General features: G+C 39.2%; 1 protein-coding gene and 1 pseudogene across 1 annotated transcript in view; both read left to right on the top strand.

The window, feature by feature from the left end:
* The first annotated feature begins 7,398 nt into the window (after positions 1 to 7,398).
* C15H11orf65 (chromosome 15 C11orf65 homolog) overlaps positions 7,399 to 23,209 on the top strand; it is a 72,432-nt gene continuing 56,621 nt past the window's right edge. The window contains exon 1 of the mRNA XM_086339081.1: positions 7,399 to 7,479. Coding sequence (XP_086195207.1) covers positions 7,399 to 7,479 — 81 coding nt within the window. The remainder of the gene's footprint in view (positions 7,480 to 23,209) is intronic.
* Positions 9,656 to 10,732, top strand: LOC147357387 (large ribosomal subunit protein uL30 pseudogene; annotated as a pseudogene).

Here is a 23,209-nt window from a genome sequence, read left to right as displayed (position 1 = left end):
TGAACCATGAACTTCCAGATGTTCAAACTGGATTTAGAAAAGGCAGAGGAACCAGAGATCATATTGCCAACATCCATTGGATCATCAAAAAATCAAGAAAGTTCCAGAAAAACATCTACTTCTGCCTTATTGACTACACCAAAGCCTTTGACTGTGTGGATCACAATAAATTGTGGAAAATTCTTCAAGAGACAGGAATACCAGACCACTTACTTGCCTCATAAGAAATCGGTAAGAAGCAATAGTTAGAACCAGACATGGAACAACGGACTATTTCCAAATTGGGAAAGGAGTACATCAAGGCTGTATATTGTCATCCTGCTTATTTAACTTATATACAGAGTACATTATGTGAAATGCCAGGCTGGATGAAGCACAAGCTGGAATCAAGATTGCCAGGAGAAATATCAGTAAACTCTATATGCAGATGACACCACCTATGGAAGAAAGCAAAGAAGAACTAAAGAGCCTCTTGAAGAAAGAGAAAGAAGAGAGTGAAAAAGCTGACTTAAAATTCAACATTCAGAAAACCAAGATCATGGCATCTGGTCTCATCACTTCATGGCAAATAGATGGGGAAACAATGGAAACAGTGACAGACTTTATTTTCTTGGGTTCCAAATCACTGCAGATGGTGACTGCAGCCATGAAATTAAAAATGCTTGCTCCTTGGAAGAAAAGCAATGATCAACCTAGGCAGTATATTAAAAAGCAGAGACATTACTTTGCCAACAAAGGTCCATCTAGTCAAAACTATGGTTTTTCCAACAGTCGTGTATGGATGTGAGAATTGGACTCTGAAGAAGGCTGAGCACCGAAGGATTGATGCTTTTGAACTTTGGTGTTGGAGTAGACTGTTGAGAGTCATGGACTTTTTCAAAATTCATGAGATATGCAGATGATGCCACCCTTATGGCAGAAAGCCATGAAATTAAAAGACTCTTGATCCTTGGAAGAAAGGCCATAACCAACCTAGGCAGCATATTAAAAAGCAGAGACATTACTTTGCTGATGAAGGTCCATATAGTCAAAGCTATGGTTTTTCCAGTTTCATGTATGGACCATAAAAAAGGCTTAGCATTGAAGAATTGATGCTTTTGAACTTGGTGTTGGAGAAGACTCCTGAAAGTCCCTTGGACTGCAAGGAGATCCAACCAGTCAATCCTAAAGGAAACCAGTACTGAATATTCATTGGAAGGACTGATGCTGAAGCTGAAACTCCAATATTTTGGCCACCTGAGGGGAAGAACTGACTCACTGGAAAAGATCCTGATGCTGAAAAAGATTGAAGGCAAGAGGAGAAGGGTCGACAGATGATGAGATGATTGGATGGCATCACCAACTCGATGGACATGAATTTGAGCAAGCTCTGGGAGTTGGTGATGGACAGGGAAGATTGGTGTGCTGCAGTCTATGGCATCATAAAGAGTTGGACAGGACTGAGCAACTGAATTGAACTGAGAAAGTTGGCAATGAGGAAACCTACCTCAGTACAGTGAAGGTCATATACAATAAACCTACAGCTAGCATCATAGTTAATGATGAAAAGCTGGAAGAGTTTCCTCTAAGGTCAGGAACAGTCCACTCTTGCCCCTTTATTCAGCATAGCTTTGGAAGTCCTAGTTATGGAAATCATAGAAGAAAAAGAAATAAAGGAAATGCAGATTGGAAAAGAAAAAGTTAAACTGTCACACTTTGCATATGACATGATACGATATATAGAAAATCCTAAAGACACTATCAAAAACTATGAGAGCTCATCAGTGAATTTGGTAAAGTTACAGGTTACAAAATTAATACAAAAAATATGTTGCATTGCTATACACTAGAGAAATGAAGCAAACAATCCCATTTACCATTGCAACAAAAAGAATAAAATGCCTAAGAATAAACCTACCTAAGGAGACAACAGCCCCTTACTCCAAAAACTGTGACACCGAAGAAAGAAATCAAAGATGACAAAATAGTTGGAAAGATAAACCATCCTCTTGGATTGGAAGTGTCAATATTGTCCAAGTGACTATACTGCCCAAGGAAATTTAATGATTCAGGGAATCCATATAAAATTATCAATGACATTTTTCACAGAACTAGAACAAAAAAAAAAAATCTTAACATTTATATGAAGACACAAAAGACCCTGAATAGTGAAAGCAATATTGAGAAAGAAAAACAGAGCTGGAGGAATAAGGCTCCTTGACTCCAGACTCTACAATGCTGTAGTCATCCAATCATTATGATACTGGCCAAAAATAGAAATAGAGATTAATGGAACAGGATAGAAAGTCTAGAAATAAGCCCACATACCTATGATCATTTAATCTTCAACAAAGGAGGCAAGACTATGCAATGAAGGAAAGATAGTCTCTGCAATAAACGGCCCTGGGGAAATCAGACAGTTACATGTAAAAAAAAAAAAAAAAAAGAAATTAGAACATGCTCTAACACCATACACTAAAGTCAAAATGGATTAAAAATGTAAATGTAAGACCAAACACTATAAAAGTCTTAGAGGAAAACCTAAACAGAATACTCTGAGATAAATTGCAGCAGAATTTTTTTCTGTCTCCCAGTGTAATGGAAATAAAACCAAAAATAAATAGGACTAATTAAACTCAGAAGCTGTTGTACATCAAAGGAAATGATAAACAAAACAAAAAGGCAACCTGTAGAATGGGAAAAAAATATTTGCTAATGATGTGACCAACAAGGGATTAGTCTCAAAATTTACAAATAGTTCATGGAGCTTAATATCAAAAAACAAACAATCCAAGCAAAAAAATGGGCAGAAGACCTAAGTAGACATTTCTCCAAAGAATACATACCTATAACCATGAAGCACATGAAAAGATGTTCAACATTACTAATTTAGAGAAATGCACATCAAAACTACAATGATATATCACCTCACACCAGTCAGAATTGCTATCATTAAAAAACAAAAACAATAAATGTGGGAGAAGGTGTGGATAGAAGGGAACCCTCTTATACTGTTGGTGGGAATGTATGGAAGTTTCTTCAAAACCTGAAAATAGAGCCAACATGATCCTGCAATCCCATTCCTGGGCATACATCCAGATAAAAACATATATCCAAAAGGATTAATGCACCCCAGTGTTTATAGCAGCACTCTTTACAATATCAAAGACATGAAAGCAACAGAAATGTTCCCTCAACAGGTGAATGGATAAAGAAAATGTGGTACATATATACAATGGACTATTACTCAGTCATTCATGGGGTCACAAAGAGTCAGACATGACTGAGCAACTGAACTGAACTGAAAAAGAATGAAATAATGCCATTTGCAAGCAATATGGATGGACCTAGAGTGAAGTAGGTCGTACTGAGTGAAGTAGGTCAGACAGAGAAAGACAAATATTGGATGATTTTGCTTATATGTGGAATCCAAAAAAAAAAAAAAATGATACAAATGAACTTATTCACAAAACAGAAACAGATCCATAAACTTAGAGAATGAACTTATGGTTACCAGAGGGGAAGGATGGTGGAGGAGGGTTAGGGAGTTTATTGACATGTACACATTACTATATTTTAAATGGATAACCAACAAGGACCTATTGTATAGCATCAAGAACTGTGCTCAATATTTTATAACAATCTAAATGGGAAAAATATTTGAAAAAGAATAGATATATGTATATGTAAAGTAATGCTCAAAATTCTCCAAGCCAGGCTTCAGCAATATGTGAACCGTGAACTTCCTGATGTTCAAGCTGGTTTTAGAAAAGGCAGAGGAACCAGAGATCAAATTGCCAACATCCGCTGGATCATGGAAAAAGCAAGAGAGTTCCAGAAAAACATCTATTTCTGCTTTATTGACTATGCCAAAGCCTTTGACTGTGTGGATCACAATAAACTGTGGAAAATTCTGAAAGAGATGGGAATACCAGACCACCTGACCTGCCTCTTGAGAAATTTGTATGCAGGTGAGGAAGCAACAGTTCGAACTGGACATGGAACAATAGACTGGTTCCAAATAGGAAAAGGAGTTCGTCAAGGCTGTATATTGTCACCCTGCTTATTTAACTTATATGCAGAGTACACCATGAGAAACCCTGGACTGGAAGAAACACAAGCTGGAATCAAGATTGCCGGGAGAAATATCAATAACCTCAGATATGCAGATGACACCACCCTTATGGCAGAAAGTGAAGAAGAACTAAAGAGCCTCTTGATGAAAGCGAAAGAGGAGAGTGAAAAAGTTGGTTTAAGCTCAACATTCAGAAAACAAAGATCATGGCATCCGGTCCCACCACTTCATGGGAAATAGATGGGGAAACAGTGGAAACAGTGTCAGACTTTATTTTTCTGGGCTCCAGAATCACTACAGATGGTGACTGCAGCCATGAAATTAAAAGACGCTTACTCCTTGGAAGGAAAGTTATGACCAACCTAGATAGCATATTGAAAAGCAGAGACATTACTTTGCCAACAAAGGTCCGGCTAGTCAAGGCTATGGTTTTTCCAGTGGTCATGTATGGATGTGAGGGTTGGACTGTGAAGAAAGCTAAGCGCAGAAGAATTGATGCTTTTGAATTGTGGTGTTGGAGAAGACTCTTGAGAGTCCCTTGGACTGCAAGGAGATCCAACCAGTCCATTCTGAAGAAGATTAGCCCTGGGTGTTCTTTGGAAGGAATGATGCTAAAGCTGAAACTCCAGTACTTTGGCCACCTCACGCGAAGAGTTGACTCATTGGAAAAGACTCTAATGCTGGGAGGGATTGGGGGCAGGAGGAGAAGGGGACGACAGAGGATGAGATGGCTGGATGGCATCACTGACTCGATGGACATGAGTCTGAGTGAACTCCGGAAGTTGGTGATGGATAGGGAGGCCTGGCGTGCTGCGATTCATGGGGTCACAAAGGGTCGGACACAACTGAGCGACTGATCTGATCTGATTATTCAATCACATTGTTGTACACCTAGAACTAACACAACATCATTAATCAACTATACTTCAAGATAAAATAAAAAGTTAAAATAAATTTTAAATGGAACCACAAAAGAGCCTGAATTCTGAAAACAATCCTGAAAAAAAGAATAAAGCTGAAGGCATAACCTCCAGACCTTAGATACACCATACAGTCATTGTAACAGTTTGGTAATGGAACAAAAACAGACATATGGATCAATGGAAAAGAATAGAGAGCCCAGAATTAAACCCACACATCTACCATCAATTAATTTACAACAAAGGAGGCAAGAATACACCATGAAGAAAAGACAGTCTCTTCAACAAGTTATTTTGGGAAAACTGAACAGTCACATGTAAAACAATGACATTAGGACATTTCCTCACACTGTATACAAAAACTCAAAATGGTTAAAAACTAGATGTAAAACTTAAAATCATAAATTTCCTAGAAGATAAGATAGGCAGAACATGCTTAGATAAAAATTATAACAATATTTTCTTGGATCATTCTTCTAAGGCAAAAGAAATAAAAGCAAAAAAAAACCCCAAAACCCAAATAGGCCATAATTAAAGTTAAAAGCTTTTGCACAGCAAAAAAAATCCATCAACAAAACTAAAAGACAACCTGCAGAATGGGAGAAAATATTTGCAAATGGTATAAACAATAGCAGTAATATTCAAAATAGGTAAATAACTCATACAACTCAATATCAAAAAACAAATAATCCAATTTAAAATATGGGCAGAAGACCTGAATAGACATTTAGAAGACAGACAGGTGGCTAACAGGCACATGAAAAGATGATCAACATTGGTAATCATCAGAGAGATGCAAATCAAAATTATGAGATATTATCTCACATCTGTCAGGATCAGTTCAGTTCAGTCACTCAGTCGTGTCCGACTCTTTGCAACCCCATGAATCACAGCACATCAAGTCTCCCTGTCCATCACCAACTCCCGGAGTTCACCCAAAACTCCAGTGCATCGAGTTGGTGATGCCATCCAGCCATCTCATCCTCTGTTGTCCCCTTCTCCTCCTGCCCCCAATCCCTCCCAGCATCAGGGTCTTTTCCAATGAGTCGACTCTTTGCATGAGGTGGCCAAAGTATTGGAGTTTCAGCTTCAGCATCAGTCCTTACAATGAACACCCAGGACTGGTCTTTAGGATGGTTGGATCTCCTTGCAGTCTAAGGGACTCTCAAGAGTCTTCTCCAACATCACAGTTCAAAAGCATCAATTCTTTGGTGCTCAGCTTTCTTCACAGTTCAATTCACATCCATACATGACCACTGGAAAAACCATAGCCTTGACTAGACGGACCTTTGTTGGCAAAGTAATGTCTCTGCTTTTCAATATTCCATCTAGGTTGGTCATAACTTTCCTTCCAAGGAGTAAGCGTCTTTTAATTTCATGGCTGCAATCACCATCTGCAGTGATTTTGGAGCCCAAAAATTAAAGTCTGATACTGTTTCCTTTGTTTCCCCATCTATTTCCCATGAAATGATGAGACCAGATGCCAGATATCATCAAAAAGTCTACAAGTAACAAATGTTTGTGAGGATGTGAAGAAAAGGGAACCCTCATACACTGTTGGTGGGAATGTAAATTGGTGCAGCTAATGCGAAAAACAGTATGGAGGTTCCTCAAAAAACTAAAAATAGAACTATTATATGATCCAACAATTCCACTGTTGAGTTTCATTTTCAAAGAAAATGAAAACAATAATTCAAAAAGATGTATGCACCCTGCTATTTTTAGAAGCATTATTTATAATTACCATGATAGTTAATCAACCTACATGTCCATCAACAGATAAATGGATAAAGAAAATGTGGTATGTATATATATATATGGAATATTACTTGGCTATCAAAAAGGACAAATTCTGCCATTTGCAATGTGAATGGACCTAGAGATTATTATGCTTAGTGAAAAAGTCAGACAAAGACAAATACTCTATATTATCACTTATATGCTGAATCTACAAACTAAAACAAATGATCTATATAACAAAACAGAAACACACTTACAGGTACAGAGAACAAGCTAATGGTTACCAGTGAAGAGTGGGAAAAGGGAAGGAACAAAATAGGGGTAGGGGGTTAAGACATACAAATTACTATGCATAAGGTAGAAAAGCAACAAGGATATAATTTACACACAGGGAAATATAGCCATTATTTTGTAACATTAAATAGAGTATAATCTTTAAAAATAATTAAAAAAATATAATATTGTAAATCAACTATACTTCAATAAAAAGCAAAATGGAACAGAGGCTATCAGTTAAAGGTGTCAATTTTAATGTTTATTTTAGTTATTTTGATGCCAAATATCATTTTCAGTATATCCTTTGTACTTTCTATTTGAATTTCATGTAGTTCTAGTGACAGTTTCATGATGGAGTATATAATTTAAAATTATACTCCTTTGTTTATTTTATTTTAGGACTTTCACATGGCTTTGAAACAAGAATCAGAATTTGAAAGGAAAGACAGAGCTGCCAGAGTCATTCAGAAGGCCTGGAAATGTTTTCTTGTGAGTTTCTTTCTTTTTTTGTGGCTTTATTGAGATATAATTGATATATAGTTCAACTGTTTATAAAATTCAATGGCTTTCAGTATTACTATATTAAAGAGTTATACACCAGCATTTGCTTGATAAGTAGACTTTTTTAAAGTTTGAAAAAGTTAACTAATTATCTTATTAGCCTCACAAATATTTACTGAGTTTCTGATCTAGGTCAGGTACTTTAATAATGGCCACTATAATGAAATCATCACTTATTTGGTTTTCACCTCTGAAAACTTTATTTCTTGACTCTGGAATCAGGTTTGCAAGCAAGTGTTAGGGATACATTTACTCATTAAATATTTATTGAGTACCTACTCTTGAGGACATAATGTATATCTGGATTAATGTAGTAGTTTCTTGCTGTGTTACACTATGCTCTGTGGTTTTCTTATCCAATAAGGACTATTCCAAGTTGATTTACTGGATTAGGTGAGAGCCAAGAGGTAAAATGAATTCTTTTCTCTCTAGGATAGTATCAACACTCTGTAAAAGTGGTGTGTCTGTTTCTGGCACACAAAAATAATTTCATAACAGTTAATGATGTCTTGAAAAATAGTTTCCATTATTTGCCTATGCTTCAGTTCAGTTCAGTCGCTCAGTCGTGTCCGACTCTTTGCGACCCCATGAATCACAGCACGCCAGGCCTCCCTGTCCATCACCAACTCCCGGAGTTCACTCAGACTCACATCCATCGAGTCAGTGATGTCATCCAGCATCCTCTGTCGTCCCCTTCTCCTCCTGCCCCCAATCCCTCCCAGAATCAGAGTCTTTTCCAATGAGTCAACTCTTCGCATGAGGTGGCCAAAGTACTGGAGTTTCAGCTTCAGCATCATTCCTTCCAAAGAACACCCAGGGCTGATCTCCTTCAGAATGGACTGGTTGGATCTCCTTGCAGTCCAAGGGACTCTCAAGAGTCTTCTCCAACACCACAATTCAAAAGCATCAATTCTTCGGTGCTCAACCTTCTTCACAGTCCAGTTCTCACATACATACATGACCACAGGAAAAACCATAGCCTTGACTAGCCGGACCTTTGTTGGCAAAGTAATGTCTCTGTTTTTGAATATGCTATCTAGGTTGGTCATAACTTTCCTTCCAAGGAAAGCGTCTTTTAATTTCATGGCTGCAGTCACCATCTGTACTGATTTTGGAACCCAAAAAAATAAGTCTGACACTGTTTCCATTGTTTCCCCATCTATTTCCCATAAAGTGATGGGACCGGATGCCATGATCTTTGTTTTCTGAATGTTGAGCTTTAAGCCAACTTTTTCACTCTCCACTTCACTTTCATCAAGAGGCATTTTAGTTCCTCTTCACTTTCTGCCATAAGGGTGGTGTCATCTGCATATCTCAGGTTATTGATATTTCTCCCGGCAATCTGGATTCCAGCTTCTGTTTCTTCCAGCCTAGCGTTTCTCATGATGTACTCTGCATATAAGTTAAATAAGCAGGGTGATAATATATAGCCTTGACGTACTCCTTTTCCTATTTGGAACCAGTCTGTTGTTCCATGTCCAGTTCTAACTGTTGCTTCTTATGCTAGGGCATAACAATAGATTTCCAACACTAAAAAATTTTTTTTTCTTTAAAATTTATTATTCCTTTGTTGGTATCTAACAGCATGCTTGTTGTCCAGGCCTAAGTTTTTCTGTCATTTTCTAATTTGTTCTCTTCCACATTCAAATCCAATCAGCCACATACCTTTGAACACTCATTACATTCCTGACACACTGCTAGGCTCTTTAAAATACATCCTTGAATTTAAAGAGCTTCAGTAGAAAAGCCTTGTATGTAAACAAGTGTGTGTGTGTGTTTTAATAAAATGGTAGACTGAGCACACATTTTCACTTTCTATCCCTTTAGAATCCAAATGAAGTGACAATATATTGAAAGTTCACCCATAACAGAGAGAAGGGAGTTCCTGAGTAAATAAATTTTATCTTAGTCTGGAAAACCAAAAATAAATGGTAGTATCTTATTGGACATATCTATGTAGAATATTTACCTAGACATACTTAAAGAGGCACTAATGAGATAGCCTGTTTGTCATTGGAACCCTAGGATTTAGTAATTCTAAAGGGCTAAAAGGAAAATGGCTATAGACAATGAGACTAATTGAAAGTCTGTACATGTAACAGTTATGCCAGTTGTCTCCAATGTCACTTCAAGACTAAAAGCTGCAGGCTGGTGGATATGTCTTATTAGTCAACTATCTGCTGGTAGATGGATATTAACTGTTGGGGATAAGAAGAAACAAACCCTGAGCAGCCTGAAGTGTTGGGAAGATGGTGTAGCAAGAGCAAAGAAAGAAAGATCTCTTTGGTTCCAGAAAATGTCCTGAAAAAGAGGAAGGCTTATCAGGCCCTCAGAGTCACCCAGGCAAAGGAGGAGCTTTTGCAAAGGAAAGAGCAAAGAAAAGAAAAAGAGCTCAAATATAAGCAACTAGAATGGTTCCTACATAATTCCTGGCATCAACTGCATGACAGAGTGTGGTTCTAAAGACTAGAAGTGAAACCTCACAGCTTGGAAGCGCCAGATAAACATTCCATGGTCTTTGTTGTATGCACCCAAAGGAATAATGGGGTGAATTTACTGGTGCAGAGGACCATTGCAAGACTTCATCTGAAGAACATTTTCAGTGGTATCTTTATGAAAGTAACCCCTTAAACCATGAAAAAACTTTGTGTAGTGGAAACTTACGTGACCTGTGCTGTGTGCTTAGTCACTCAGTTGTGCCCAACTTTGTGACCCCATGGACTGTAGCCCACCTGGCTCCTCTGTCCATGGAGATTCTCCAGGCAAGAATAGTGGAGTGAGTTGCCATGCCCTCCTCCAGGGGATCTTCCCAACCCAGGGATCAAACCCAGGTCTACCACATTGTAGGTGGACTCTACCATCTGAGCCACCAGGGAAGCCCAGGTGACCTAGGGATTTCCAGATCTGAAGCCTGTTCAGGAGCTCATCCTGAAACACAGACAAGCCAAGGTCACGAATAAAGTCATCTCTCTGACACAGAGATTGAGGAGCACCTGGGGAAGTTTGGTGTCATTTGCTTGGAAGACCTCATTCATGAAACTGTCTTCCCAGGAAAGGATTTTCAGGTGATATCAGGGTTCCAGTGCCCTTACCAGCTCTCAGTGGCCTATCACAATATGAAGTGGGCTTACCTGGCTATCGCGATGAATGCATCAATCACTTTATCTGGCAGCTGAACTAAACCCAGAATATCTGAAAGCACAGGGCTTTGGAAGACTGTGTTTTTGTTTTATGAATTTGTTACCCTTTATCTTCAAGGAAGATTATTTTCTGCTATATCTTCAGAAACTGGAGGTCACGGGTCAAGGAAAAAGATGATAATATTCACAGCAGGCACTTTTCATCCCACCTCAGTTCCAGGGAAAAGTTCCTGTGTGTTTTCTGTGATGACCACTGTCCACCACTGAAACCAGCAAAAGACTCTATAGGGGAGGGAGTCTTGTCTTATCACATCTTCTATCCTGGGGTTTAATGTTGGTGAATTAATACCCAAGAATGAATACAAGATAGCAGTGGACCAAGCCCAGGGCCTTGTTTTTGAAAGAACTTGATGTACAGTTAGAAAGAAGTGCAGAAAAACAATGCTTGACTGTCTCTGCTGTGAGTCCATGTTCTAACTTCAGTGACAGCTTGGCAAGCTCTCAGATATGGCTGGCTCTAGGTGGTGTATCTGGTGGCTTCCTCATTCTTGTCTCCAACTGGCTTAGTGCTGTTCTAGATCTCAGAATTTTAACCTACTCTTGGCTCTATGAGAAGGGATGGACCTTTTCCCTAGGAAAACATGCATATACTCCAGTTTTTTCTTGGAAGTTTAGGGTATTTGTAGATCCTTCTCAGGGACCCAGGCATCTTATGTGAAGAAGCCTTGCACTCTCAGACTCTGACCTTCCCAGTCTCTTACTTGCCACTTACCCAGACTCTGACCATGACAGTTTCCTCTGGCTCCATGCGCTGTGGAAGACCAAAGGTTACCAAAATGGCTGTCTTCCCTTCAAGCCAAATGGGGTATTTCCTGTTAAGAACATGGTGGTAGTCCTATGCTTTCCCAGTGGCTCAGCCATAAAGAATTTGTCTGCAATGCAGGAGACCATGGTTCAATTCCTGGGTCAGGAAGATCTGCTGGAAAAGGGATAGACTACCCATTCCAGTATTCTTGGGCTTCCCTGGTGGCTCAGCTGGTAAAGAACCTGCCTGCAATATGGGAGACCTGGGTTTGATCCCTGGGTTAGGAAGATCCCCTGGAGAAGGGAAAGACTACCCACTCCAGTATTCTGACTTGGAGAATTCCATGGATTATGTGGCCCATTGGATTGCAAAGAGTCATAAATGACTGAGCAACTTTCACTTCACTTTTCACTATGCCATGTATGACTGGGAAATGCCCAATACTTATCTCTTCTGGGGTTTGAGATGGAATTTTCCAGTTTCCCTGGTGATCAGTCCTCTTCTTAAAACCCAAATCAGAATCTGAAAAAGAATGTATACATGTATATGTATAACTGAACTACTTTGCTTTATACCTGAAACTAACACAACATTGTAAATCAAATACACCCCAATATAAAATAAAATTTAAAAAAAAAAGGGGGGGGGGGATTTCCCTGGCAGGCCAGTGGTTAAGACTCCCCACTTCCAATGCAGAGGTTGTGTGTGTGATCCCTGGTTGAGGAACTAAGATGCCACATGCCACAAGGCATAGTCAAAAGAAACAAATGCTGAAAGCTTATCTCTTTAAAAAATTTACATGAACCTTCTGGGAAAGCTAGTTCTAGCATGAATTTGGTACTCTGTAGTAAAAACCCTCTGAATTCTAGTATTTGAGAGATGCCTGGCTTAATAACTGACTACCTGACTGTACTTTCTTTGAGAAAGTCTGGTGATTAACTTATACCACCCACTTCACAAATCTCCAAGGCACTCTTCTCATTCATGAGTATGAACAGTGGGAAAACAGTAGACTTACATAAAAGCACAGACTATTTATACTACCTCCCTAGAAAAATTGACACATACCTTCATCCTTCACTACTAATGGGCAATCACCTGGCATTCAAGGAAAACCAGTGATGTAGAATGATGTTTAAGGAAAACCAGTGATATAGAAACAGACAAAGAAATAACAGAATCTGAAGGAAATAAAAATGGTAATCAATTTAGCTTGGATCAACATGTTGAATGGCTTTCAGAGGACTGTATCTGGAGATGAAATGGCATCCCATGCGATAGTTTGAGAAGCTGAATTTAAAAAAAGATTAGAAACTCTGAAAAAAGAACTAAGAAAGTGATGCTGCAAATATAAAGCAAATTAATATAGTCCTAATTCTCTACGATTTTGCTATGGCTACATAAAAAAAGCAAAAAAAAAAAAAAAAAAAATCAATACCCAGTTGTGGATGTGACTGGTGATAGAAGCAAGGTCTGATGCTGTAAAGAGCAATATTGCATAGGAACCTGGAATCTTAGGTCCATGAATCAAGGCAAATTCAGTTCAGTTCAGTTCAGTTCGGTTGCTCAGTTGTGTCTTCTCTTTGTGACTCCGTGAATCGCAGCACGCCAGGCCTCCCTGTCCATTACCAACTCCAGGAGTTTACCCAAACTCATGTCCATCAAGTCGATGATGCCACCCAGCCATCTCATCCTCTGTCGTCCCCTTCTCTTCCTGCACCCAATCCCTCCCAGCATCAGGGTCTTTTCCAATGAGTCAATTCTTCGTATGAGGTAGCCAAAGTATTGGAGTTTCTGCTTCTGCATCAGTCCTTCCAATGAACACCCAGGACTGATCTCCTTTAGGATGGACTGGTTGGATCTCCTTGCAGTCCAAGGGACTCTCAAGAGTCTTCTCCAACACCACAGTTCAAAAGCATCAATTCTTCGGTGCTCAGCTTTCTTTACAAACTCTCACATCCATACATGACCACTGGAAAAACCATAGCCTGGACTAGATGGACTTTTGTTGACAAAGTAATGTTTCTGCTTTTGAATATGCTATCTAGGTTGGTCATAACTTTCCTTCCAAGGAGTAAGGGTCTTTTAATTTCATGGCTGCAATCACCATCTGCAGTGATTTTTCAGCCCCCAAAAATAAAGTCTGACACTGTTTCCAGTGTTTTCCCATCTATTTCCCATGAAGTGATGGGACCAGATGCCATGATCTTAGTTTTCTGAATGTTGAGTTTAGAGCTAACTGTTTTAATCTCCTCTTTCACTTTCATCAAGAGGCTCTTTATTTCATCTTCGCTTTCTGCCATAAGGGTGGTGTCATGTGAATATCTGAGATTACTGATATTTCTTCTGGCAATCTTGATTCCAGCTTGTGCTTCTTCCAGCCCAGCGTTTCTCATGATGTACTCTGCATAGAAGTTAAATAAGCAGGGTGACAATGTACAGCCTTGACGTACTCCTTTTCCTGTTTGGAACCAGTCTGTTGTTCCATGTCCAGTTCTAACTGTTGCTTCCTGACCTGCATACAGGTTTCTCAAGAGGCAGGTCAGGTGGTCTGGTATTCCCATATCTTTCAAAATTTTCCACAGTTTATTGTGATCCACACAGTCAAAGGCTTTGGCATAGGCAAATTGAAAGTGGTCAAACAGGAGATGTCAAGAGTGAACATCGACATTCTAGGATTCAGCGAACTAAGATGGACTGGAATGGGTGAATTTAACTCAAATGACCATTATATCTACTACTCTGGGCAGGAATCCCTTCAAAGAAATGGAGTAGCCATCATGGTCAACAAAAGAGTCCAAAATGCAGTACTTGGATGTAATCTCAAAAATGACAGAATGATCTCTGTTCGTTTCCAAGGCAAACCATTCAATATCATGGTAATCCAAGCCTATGCCCCAACCAGTAACTCTTAAGAAGCTGAAGTTGAACAGTTCTATGAAGACCTCAAGACCTTTTAGAACTAATACCCCCAAAAATGTCCTTTTCATTATAGGGGACTGGAATGCAAAAATAGGTAGTCAGGAAACACCTGGAGTAACAGGCAAATTTGGCCTTGGAGTACAGAATGAAGCAGGGCAAAAGCTAATAGAGTTTTGTCAAGAGAATGCACTGGTCATAGAAAACACCGTCTTCCAACAACACAAGAGAAGACTCTACACATGGACATCACCAGATGGTCAACACCGAAATCAGATTGATTATATTCTTTGCAGCCAAAGATGGAGAAACTCTATACAGTCAGCAAAAACAACACCGGGAGCTGACTGTGGCTCAGATCATGAACTCCTTATTGCCAAATTCAGACTGAAATTGAAGAAAGTAGGGAAAACCACTAGACCATTCAGGTATGACCTAAATCAAATCCCTTATGATTATTCAGTGGAAGTGAGAAATAGATTTAAGCGACTAGATTTGATAGAGTGCCTGATGAACTATGGGTGCAGATTCGTGACATTGTACAGGAGGCAAGGATTAAGACCATCCCCATAGAAAAGAAATACAAATGGCTGTCTGAGGAGGCCTTACAAATAGCTGTGAAATGAAGAGAAGTGAAAAGCAAAGGAGAAAAGGAAAGATATAAGCATCTGAATGCAGAGTTCCAAAGAATAGCAAGGAGAGATAAGAAAGCCTTCCTCAGCGATCAATGCAAAGAAATAGAGGAAAACAACAGAATGGGAGAGAAGGCAGTGGCACCCCACTCCAGTACTCTTGCTTGGAAAATCCCATGGACGGAGGAGCCTGTTAGGCTGCATGGGGTCGCTAAGAGTCGGACACGACAGAGTGACTTCACTTTCACTTTTCACTTTCATGCATTGGAGAAGGAAATGGCAGCCCACTCCAGTGTTCTTGGCTTGGAGAATCCCAGGGACAGGGGAGCCTGGTGGACTGCCATCTATGTTGTCCCACAGAGTCAGGCACGACTGAAGTGACTTAGCATAGCATAGCATAGAGACCTCTTCAAGAAAATTAGAGATAATAAGGGAATATTTCATGCAAAGATGGGCTCGATAAAGGACAGAAATGGTATGGACCTAACAGAAGCAGAAGATATTAAGGAGAGGTGGCAAAAATACACAGAAGAACTGTACAAAAAGGATCTTCATGACCCCGATGATCATGATAGTGTGATCCTCACCTAGAGCTAGACATCCTGGAATGTGAAGTCAAGTGGGCCTTAGAAAGCATCACTATGAACAAAGCTAGTGGAGGTTATGGCATTCCAGTTGAGCTATTTCAAATCCTGAAAGATGATGCTGTGAAAGTGCTGCACTCAATATGCCAGCAAATTTGGAAAACTCATCAGTGGCCACAGGACTGGAAAAAGTCAGTTTTCATTCCAGTGCCAAAGAAAGGCAATGCCAAAGAATGCTCAAACTACCACATAATTGCACTCATGAATGGCAATCCACTCCAGTACTCTTGCCTGGAAAATCCCATGGACAGAGGAGCCTGGTAGGCTGCAGTCCATGGGGTCGCTAAGATTTGGACACGACTGAGCGACTTCACTTTCACTTTCACTTTTCACTGTCATGCATTGGAGAAGGAAATGGCAACCCACTCCAGTGTTCTTGCCTGGAGAATCCCAGGGACGAGGGAGCCTGGTGGGCTGCCGTCTCTGGGGTCGCACAGAGTTGGACACGACTGAAGTGACTTAGCAGCAGCAGCAGCACATACTAGTAAAGTAACGCTCAATATTCTCCAAGCCAAGCTTCAGCAATATGTGAACCGTGAACTTCCAGATGTTCAAGCTGGTTTTAAAAAAGGGAGAGGAACCTGAGATCAAATTGCCAACATCTGCTGGATCATGGAAAAAGCAAGAGAGTTCCAGGAAAACATCTATTACTGCTTTATTGACTATGCCAAAGCCTTTGACTGTGTGGATCACAATAAACTGTGGGAAATTCTGAAAGAGATGGGAATACCAGACCCCCTGACCTGCCTCTTGAGAAACCTGTATGCAGGTCAGGAAGCAACAGTTAGAACTGGACATGGAACAACAGACTGGTTCCAAACAGGAAAAGGAGTACATCAAGGCTGTATATTGTCACCCTACTTATTTAACTTCTATGCAGAGTACATCATGAGAAACACTGGGCTGGAAGAAGCACAAGCTGGAATCAAGATTGCCGGGAGTAATATCAATAACCTCAGATATGCAGATGACACCACCCTTATGGTAGAAAGTGAAGAGGGACTAAAAAGCCTCTTGATGAAAGTGAAAGAGGAGAGTGAAAAAATTGACTTAAAGCTCAACATTCAGAAAACTAAGATCATGGCATCTGGTCCCATCACTTCATGTGAAATAGATGGGGAAAAAGTGGAAACAGTGTCAGACTTTATTTTTTTGGGCTCCAAAATCACTGCAGATGCTAATTGCGGCCATGTAATTAAAAGACGCTTACTTCTTGGAAGGAATTTTATAACCAGCCTAGATAGCATATTAAAAAGCAGAAACATTACTTTGTCAACAAAGGTCCATCTAGTCAAGGTTATGGTTTTTCCAGTGGTCATGTATGGATGTGAGAGTTGGATGGTGAAGAAAGCTGAGCACCGAAGAATTGATGCTTTTGAACTATGGTGTTGGAGAAGACTCTTGAGAGTCCCTTGGACTGCAAGGAGATCCAACCAGTCCATCCTAAAGTAGATCAGTCCTGGGTGTTCATTGTAAGGACTGATGCTGAAGCTGAAACTCCAATACTTTGGCCACCTCATGCGAAGAGTTGACTCATTGGAAAAGACTCTGATGCTGGGAGGGATTGGGTGCAGGAAGAGAAGGGGACAACAGAGGATGAGATGGCTGGATGGCATCACCGACTCGATGGACGTGGGTTTGAGTGGACTCCTGGAGTTGGTGATGGACAGGGAGGCCTGGTGTGCTGCAATTCATGGGGTTGCAAAGAGTCGGACACGACTGAGCGACTGAACTGAACTGAACTGAATTCTCTATGTAAGGAGAATACACTTGATCTTGATTCTAGATATTTCTTGTGCTCCAGAAGGTGACTTCTTAATAAGGATTGCATAATTTAGCATATTATGTGGCCCTATAATTGAATAATTTGCCCAATCATAGTAATGTGAGTACAGAATTTTTCTGTAATTTTAAATATCTTTATCAAAAGTAATATGTGTAATTCTTTACAATAAGCAAAATAATGTAGAACTTACACTAAAAAGCAAGTCTTTGCCCCATCTCACTTCTTTCCACCATCTTACCCTAAAAGCAACCAGTTTTAATTATGTTTTGTTTTAGATATTTTAGTCACTAGTTTTATGTTTCTAAATAATGTGCCTATTACCTTTTACTTATCAGCTTTAGAAGCGAACTGTTGACTTTCTGCAAAGACAATCAAGAATTTATCTTACTTATCCTCCAAACCCCTGCTTACCTCCCCTCTCAGTATCATAAGTCATTACTTAAAACCCTCTATTTCTTACCTTGTTTCTTTATTTATTTATTTTTTTTTTTTATTTTAGGGGGAGGAGAAATTGGAGACAACCTCCTCCCACAATCCTCCGCGGCTCAGAGGCGTCACTCCCCACCTTGTTTCTTTAAAGACTTTTGTTTCTTGTTCCATCATGGTACACAGGATCACTTGACTCCTCATTATATATGATGAGGATATAAATATCCCTAAATTTTTCTTCACATTTCTTCCAATATTCTAATCCTCAAGTTACATCACCTCTATTTGTCATTATTCACTTGGAGGAGTTTTTCAAATTTCCTGAATACAAATCCTTTATTGATATAAAATATTTTCCAGGGTACCTCATTTCTCTTGTAAAGGTGTTTTTGATAAGATTTTAATTTTAGTAAAATCCATTTTTTCTCTCTCTCTATATTTTATATATATAGTTGAAGTATATATATGAAGTATAGTTGACTTACAATGTTTCAGGTGCACAGCAAGGTGATTCAGTTATACAAATACACATATTATTTTTGAAATTATTTTCCATCATAGGTTATTACAAGATATTGACTATAGTTGCCTAAGCTTTACAGTAAGTCTTTGTTGCTTGTTGCATATCTATTTTTTACTTAGAAATCTAGCCTTCTATTCATATTAAGTCAAATAAGTGGAATCAAGATGTCATAATTTTTTTAATTAGGCAAGAATTTATAAGTTTTCTAAAATATATATATTATACATACTTATACATATGTATAGAAAATTTTTTCTACTACACTTGATGAAGGCTTGAGAAAGAACATAAAAAAAAAAAAAAGAGATGCAGAAATTGGAGAATGTAAACTAAAAGAAATGGGAGTACTGAATATGAAATAGAAAAAGTGAAACTAACTAGATAAAAGTAAAAGGTCATCATATAGTCCAGTTGTTTTTAAACATGGCTGCTGATTAGAAACATATCTGGAGCTCTGGAGAAAAAAGCAATACCTGAACATTTGTATTTTCAAAAAATTTCAAGATAATTCTGACATGCATCTGGATTTTAAAAAGTGATTACAGGTTTTTCTATTTAGATCCCACTTTTGGTGATACACAATTATATTATTTTTCTGTTGACCAAGCATGATACAATGGTATTAAATGACTAATAATTACATAATCACAAGAATAAAAGATGTTTATTAATTTTCACAATCAATAGCCAGACAAAAAAGATAATTACAATTGTAAGCCATAATGGAAACATGATTAACTTAACAATGTAAAATAATTACATACAATTTGAGGGGGTCAAGCAGAGTGATGTGGTAAGTGGTGCGTATATGCATATGTTTTCAGTCATATGCTGCATATGCTCAGCCAGTCTGTGTCTTTTGGTTGGTGCATTAAACCATTTATATTGGAGGTAATTATCAATACATATGATCCTATTAACATTTTTTAAAATTTGTTTTCGTTTTACTTTGTGTAGATTTTTTCCTTGTCTTGTGTTTCTGGCCTAGAGAAGTTCCTTTAGCATTTGTGATAAAGCTGGTTTGGTGGTGCTGAATTCTCTTAACTTTTGCTTGTCTGGAAAGCTTTTGATTTCTCCATCAAATCTGAAGGACAGTCTTGCTGGGTAGAGCATTCCTGGTTGTTGGTTCTTCCCTTTCATCACTTTAAATATATCATGCCATTCCATTCTGGCTTGTAGAGCTCCTGTTGAGAAATCAGCTGATGGCCTGATGGGAGTTCCCTTTTATGTTATTCATTGTTTTTCCCTTGTTGCTTTTAATATTTTATCTCTGTCTTTAATTTTTGTTAGTTTGATTATTATGTGTCCTGGTGTGTTCCTCCTTGGGTTTATCCTTTTTGGGACTCTGTGTGCTTCCAGGACTTGGTTGACTATTTCCTTTGCTATGTTCAGGAAGTTTTTAGCTATTACCTCTTCAAATATTTTCTCACCTCCTTTCTCTCTCTCTTCTTCTCCTAGGACCACTGTAATGCAAATGTTGTTGCATTTAATGTTGTCCAGGGAGTCTCTTAGGCTGTCTTCATTTCTTTTTATTCTTTTTTCTATGTTCTGTTCTGTGGCAGTGATTTCCACCATTCTGTCCTCCAGGTCATTTATCCATCCTTCTTCTGTCTGTTAGTCTTGATATTGATTCCTTCTAGTGTGTTATTCATCTCTGTTTATTTGTTCTTTATTTCTTCTAGGTCTTTGGTCAACATTTCTTGCAGCTTCTCAATTTTTGCCTCCATTCTTTTCCTGAGGTCCTGGATCATCTTCACTATCATTATTCAGAATTCTTTTTCTGGAAGGTTGCATATCTCCACTTCATTTAGTTGTTTCTCTGGGATTTTATCTTGTCCGTGTGTCTGGGACATAATTTTCTGTTTTTTCATTGTGATTAACTTTCCTTAATATGGTTTTTGTTTTAGCTGCTGTGAGACTGTGCTTATTCTGTCTGACCCCTGATGGGTGAAGCTGAGGCTTGTGTCAGCTTCTTGATGGGAGGGATTGGTGTTCGGAAAAATAGTCTGCTCTGGTTGGCAGGACCTTGCTCAGTAAAGCTTTAACCCAATTATCTGCTGATGGGTGGGGTTGCACTCCCTTCCTGATAGTTGTTTGAACTGAGGAAAACCAGCCCTAGGGTCTGTAGGCTCTATGGTAAGGCTAATGGTGAACTCCAAGAGGGTTTACACCACGGGAGACCTTCCAATGCCCCCATCCCTGTGGGGAGCCCCTACCAACCCATGCCTCCACAGGAGGCCCTTCAACACAAGCAAATAGTTTGGTTCAGTCTCCTGTGGGGTCACTGCTCCTCGCCTCTAGGTCTTGGTGTGCACAAAATTTTGTTTGTGCCCTCCAGGATTGTAGTCTCTGTTTCCCTCAGTCTTCTGGAAGACCTATAATCAAATGCCACTAGCTCTCAAAGCCAGATTCCCTGGGGATTCCCCAATCCCCTTTGTCAGATTCTCCAGGCTGGGAAGCCTGACGTGGGGTTCAGAACCTTCACAATAGTGCAAGAACTTCTTTAGTATTATTGTTCTCCTGTTTGTGGGTCACCCACCTGGCAGGTATGGTATTTGATTTTATCGTGATTGCACCCCTCCTATTGTCTCTCTGTGACTTTTTTGTCTTTGGGTGTGGGGTTTTTTTTTTTTTTTTGGTGTGTTCCATCATCCTTCTGTCAATGGTTGTTCAACAGCTTTGGTTTTCTCACTGAAGAAGATAAGCACACATCCTTCTTCTTTGCCATCTTAAATCAGAAGCCAAAATCCAGTTTATCACTTGTTATTTATGATTAGTGCTGTGTGTCCATTTAAAAAATGTTTATATAGAAAGTTCAGTTCAGTTCAGTCCTCAGTTGTGTCCGACTCTTTGTGACCCCGTCAACCACAGCATGCCAGGCCTCCCTGTCCATCACCAACTCCCAGAGTCCACCCAAACCCATGTCCATTGAGTCGGTGATGCCATCCAACCATCTCATCCTCTGTCGTCCCCTTCTCCTCCTGCCCTCAATCTTTCCTAGCATCAGGGTCTTTTCAAATGAGTCAGCTCTTCGCATCAGGTGGCCAAAGTATTGGAGTTTCAACATCAGTCCTTCCAATGAACACCCAGGACTGCTCTCCTTTAGGATAAACTGGTTGGATCTCCTTGCATTTTAATACCTTTTTTCTTTTCTATTAACTTTTTGGTTAGTTTGATTGATTAAAAATGATCATAAATTATTTCCTATTCTTTCTATTTAGAGGTAAGTGACATTCTTTATTCTTCTTCAATTTAGGCTATTTTAGGCTTTACCACTAAAACAAATGAAATAGAATGTGACATTCTGGGGCCTTTGAGTCTAGGTAACAAGAAGCATTACAGTAAAAAAAAAAAAGAAAGAAAGAAAAAAAAAAAAAAAAGGAAATTCTCCAGTGGTCCTGTGGTTGACTCCTAGTTTCCACTGCAGGGGGCCCAGATTTGTTCCTTGCCCAGGGAACTAAGGTCTTGCAAGCTACATGAGGCAGTCAAAAAAGAAGAAGAAGAAGATGAAGCATTGTGGTTTCCATGTCTGTGTCATAGAATGCTCATTCTGATTGAAACTGCTCATGACAGTTTCAGGATACCACAGTCCTGAAACTGCCATGCCAGACTAGCCTAATGGAAAGGCTACCTATAGAGAATAGTGATGGGCCATCCGAGATTTATCACCTATTTCTTTCCACTTACAAGATACATAAATGAAAAAGCCATTTTCAATGTTCCATCCCCAGCAAATGTAACATAAAAAGAACCAAGAAACATGACTGATAGCTAGAATTGAGGCCTCTGACATAAGACCCAACTTGAGTCATATCAGCCAATCCCAGCTTTGCAATCCATCTCAAATGAAGTCTCAATCATTCTGGAAGTGAGAACCAGACATCCTTCCTATGTTGCTGCTGCTGCTGCTGCTAAGTCGCTTCAGTCATGTCCGACTCTGTGCGACCCCATAGACGGAAGCCCACCAGGCTCCCCCGTCCCTGGGATTCTCCAGGCAAGAACACTGGAGTGGGTTGCCATTTCCTTCTCCAATGTATGAAAGTGAAAAGTGAAAGTGAAGTCGCTCAGTCATGTCTGACTCTTCGCGACCCCATGGACTGCAGCCCACCAGGCTCCTCCGTCCATGGGATTTTCCAGGCAAGAGTACTGGAGTGGGGTGCCATTGTTTTCTCCGTCCTTACTATGGCCTACCACAATTTGCCACCCTTAATTTTGAGCATAATAAAATGGTGGTTCTTCAACATCAGAAAGTTTGGGGGTAGTTTGCTATGTAGCAATAGATTATCATGAAAGTTACATATTATTTTAATGGGGTGACTTAGAGTTTACAATATGTATCCTTGACTAATTTCTACCTACATTAAGTTAGTAATTTTACCCTTTCCAGAACAGGCAAGAATATTAAAACAGGTTAGCTCCCTTTATCATCTTCCCCTTTTGTGCTTTTTGTTGTCAAATATTTTTCACTTACGTTTTTGTTTTAAATATAAGAAGACATTATTTTTATTGCTTTAAACAATTAGTATTCACTTTTTATTGTAAATATACATAGCATAAAATTTACCATAACCATTTTTAGGTGTACAATTTAGTGACATGAATTACATTTACAATGTTACGTAGCCGTTACCACTATTTGTTTCTAGAACTTTTACATCACCTCAAACAGAACCTCCTGTAGCTACTGAACAATAACTCTCCATCCTCCCTGCCCACTAGGCCATGGTAACCTCTATTTTACTTTCTCTGTCTATGAATTTGTCTATTCTAGGTAATTTCT

This window comes from Bos grunniens, chromosome 15 (assembly GCF_055505025.1).
Source record: "Bos grunniens cultivar Pamir isolate PY7600 chromosome 15, Bosgru_T2T1.0, whole genome shotgun sequence".
NCBI classification, from domain to species: Eukaryota; Metazoa; Chordata; class Mammalia; order Artiodactyla; family Bovidae; genus Bos; species Bos grunniens.
Note: the sequence above shows the minus strand (reverse complement) of the source record. Positions and strands in the feature narration are given on the sequence as shown.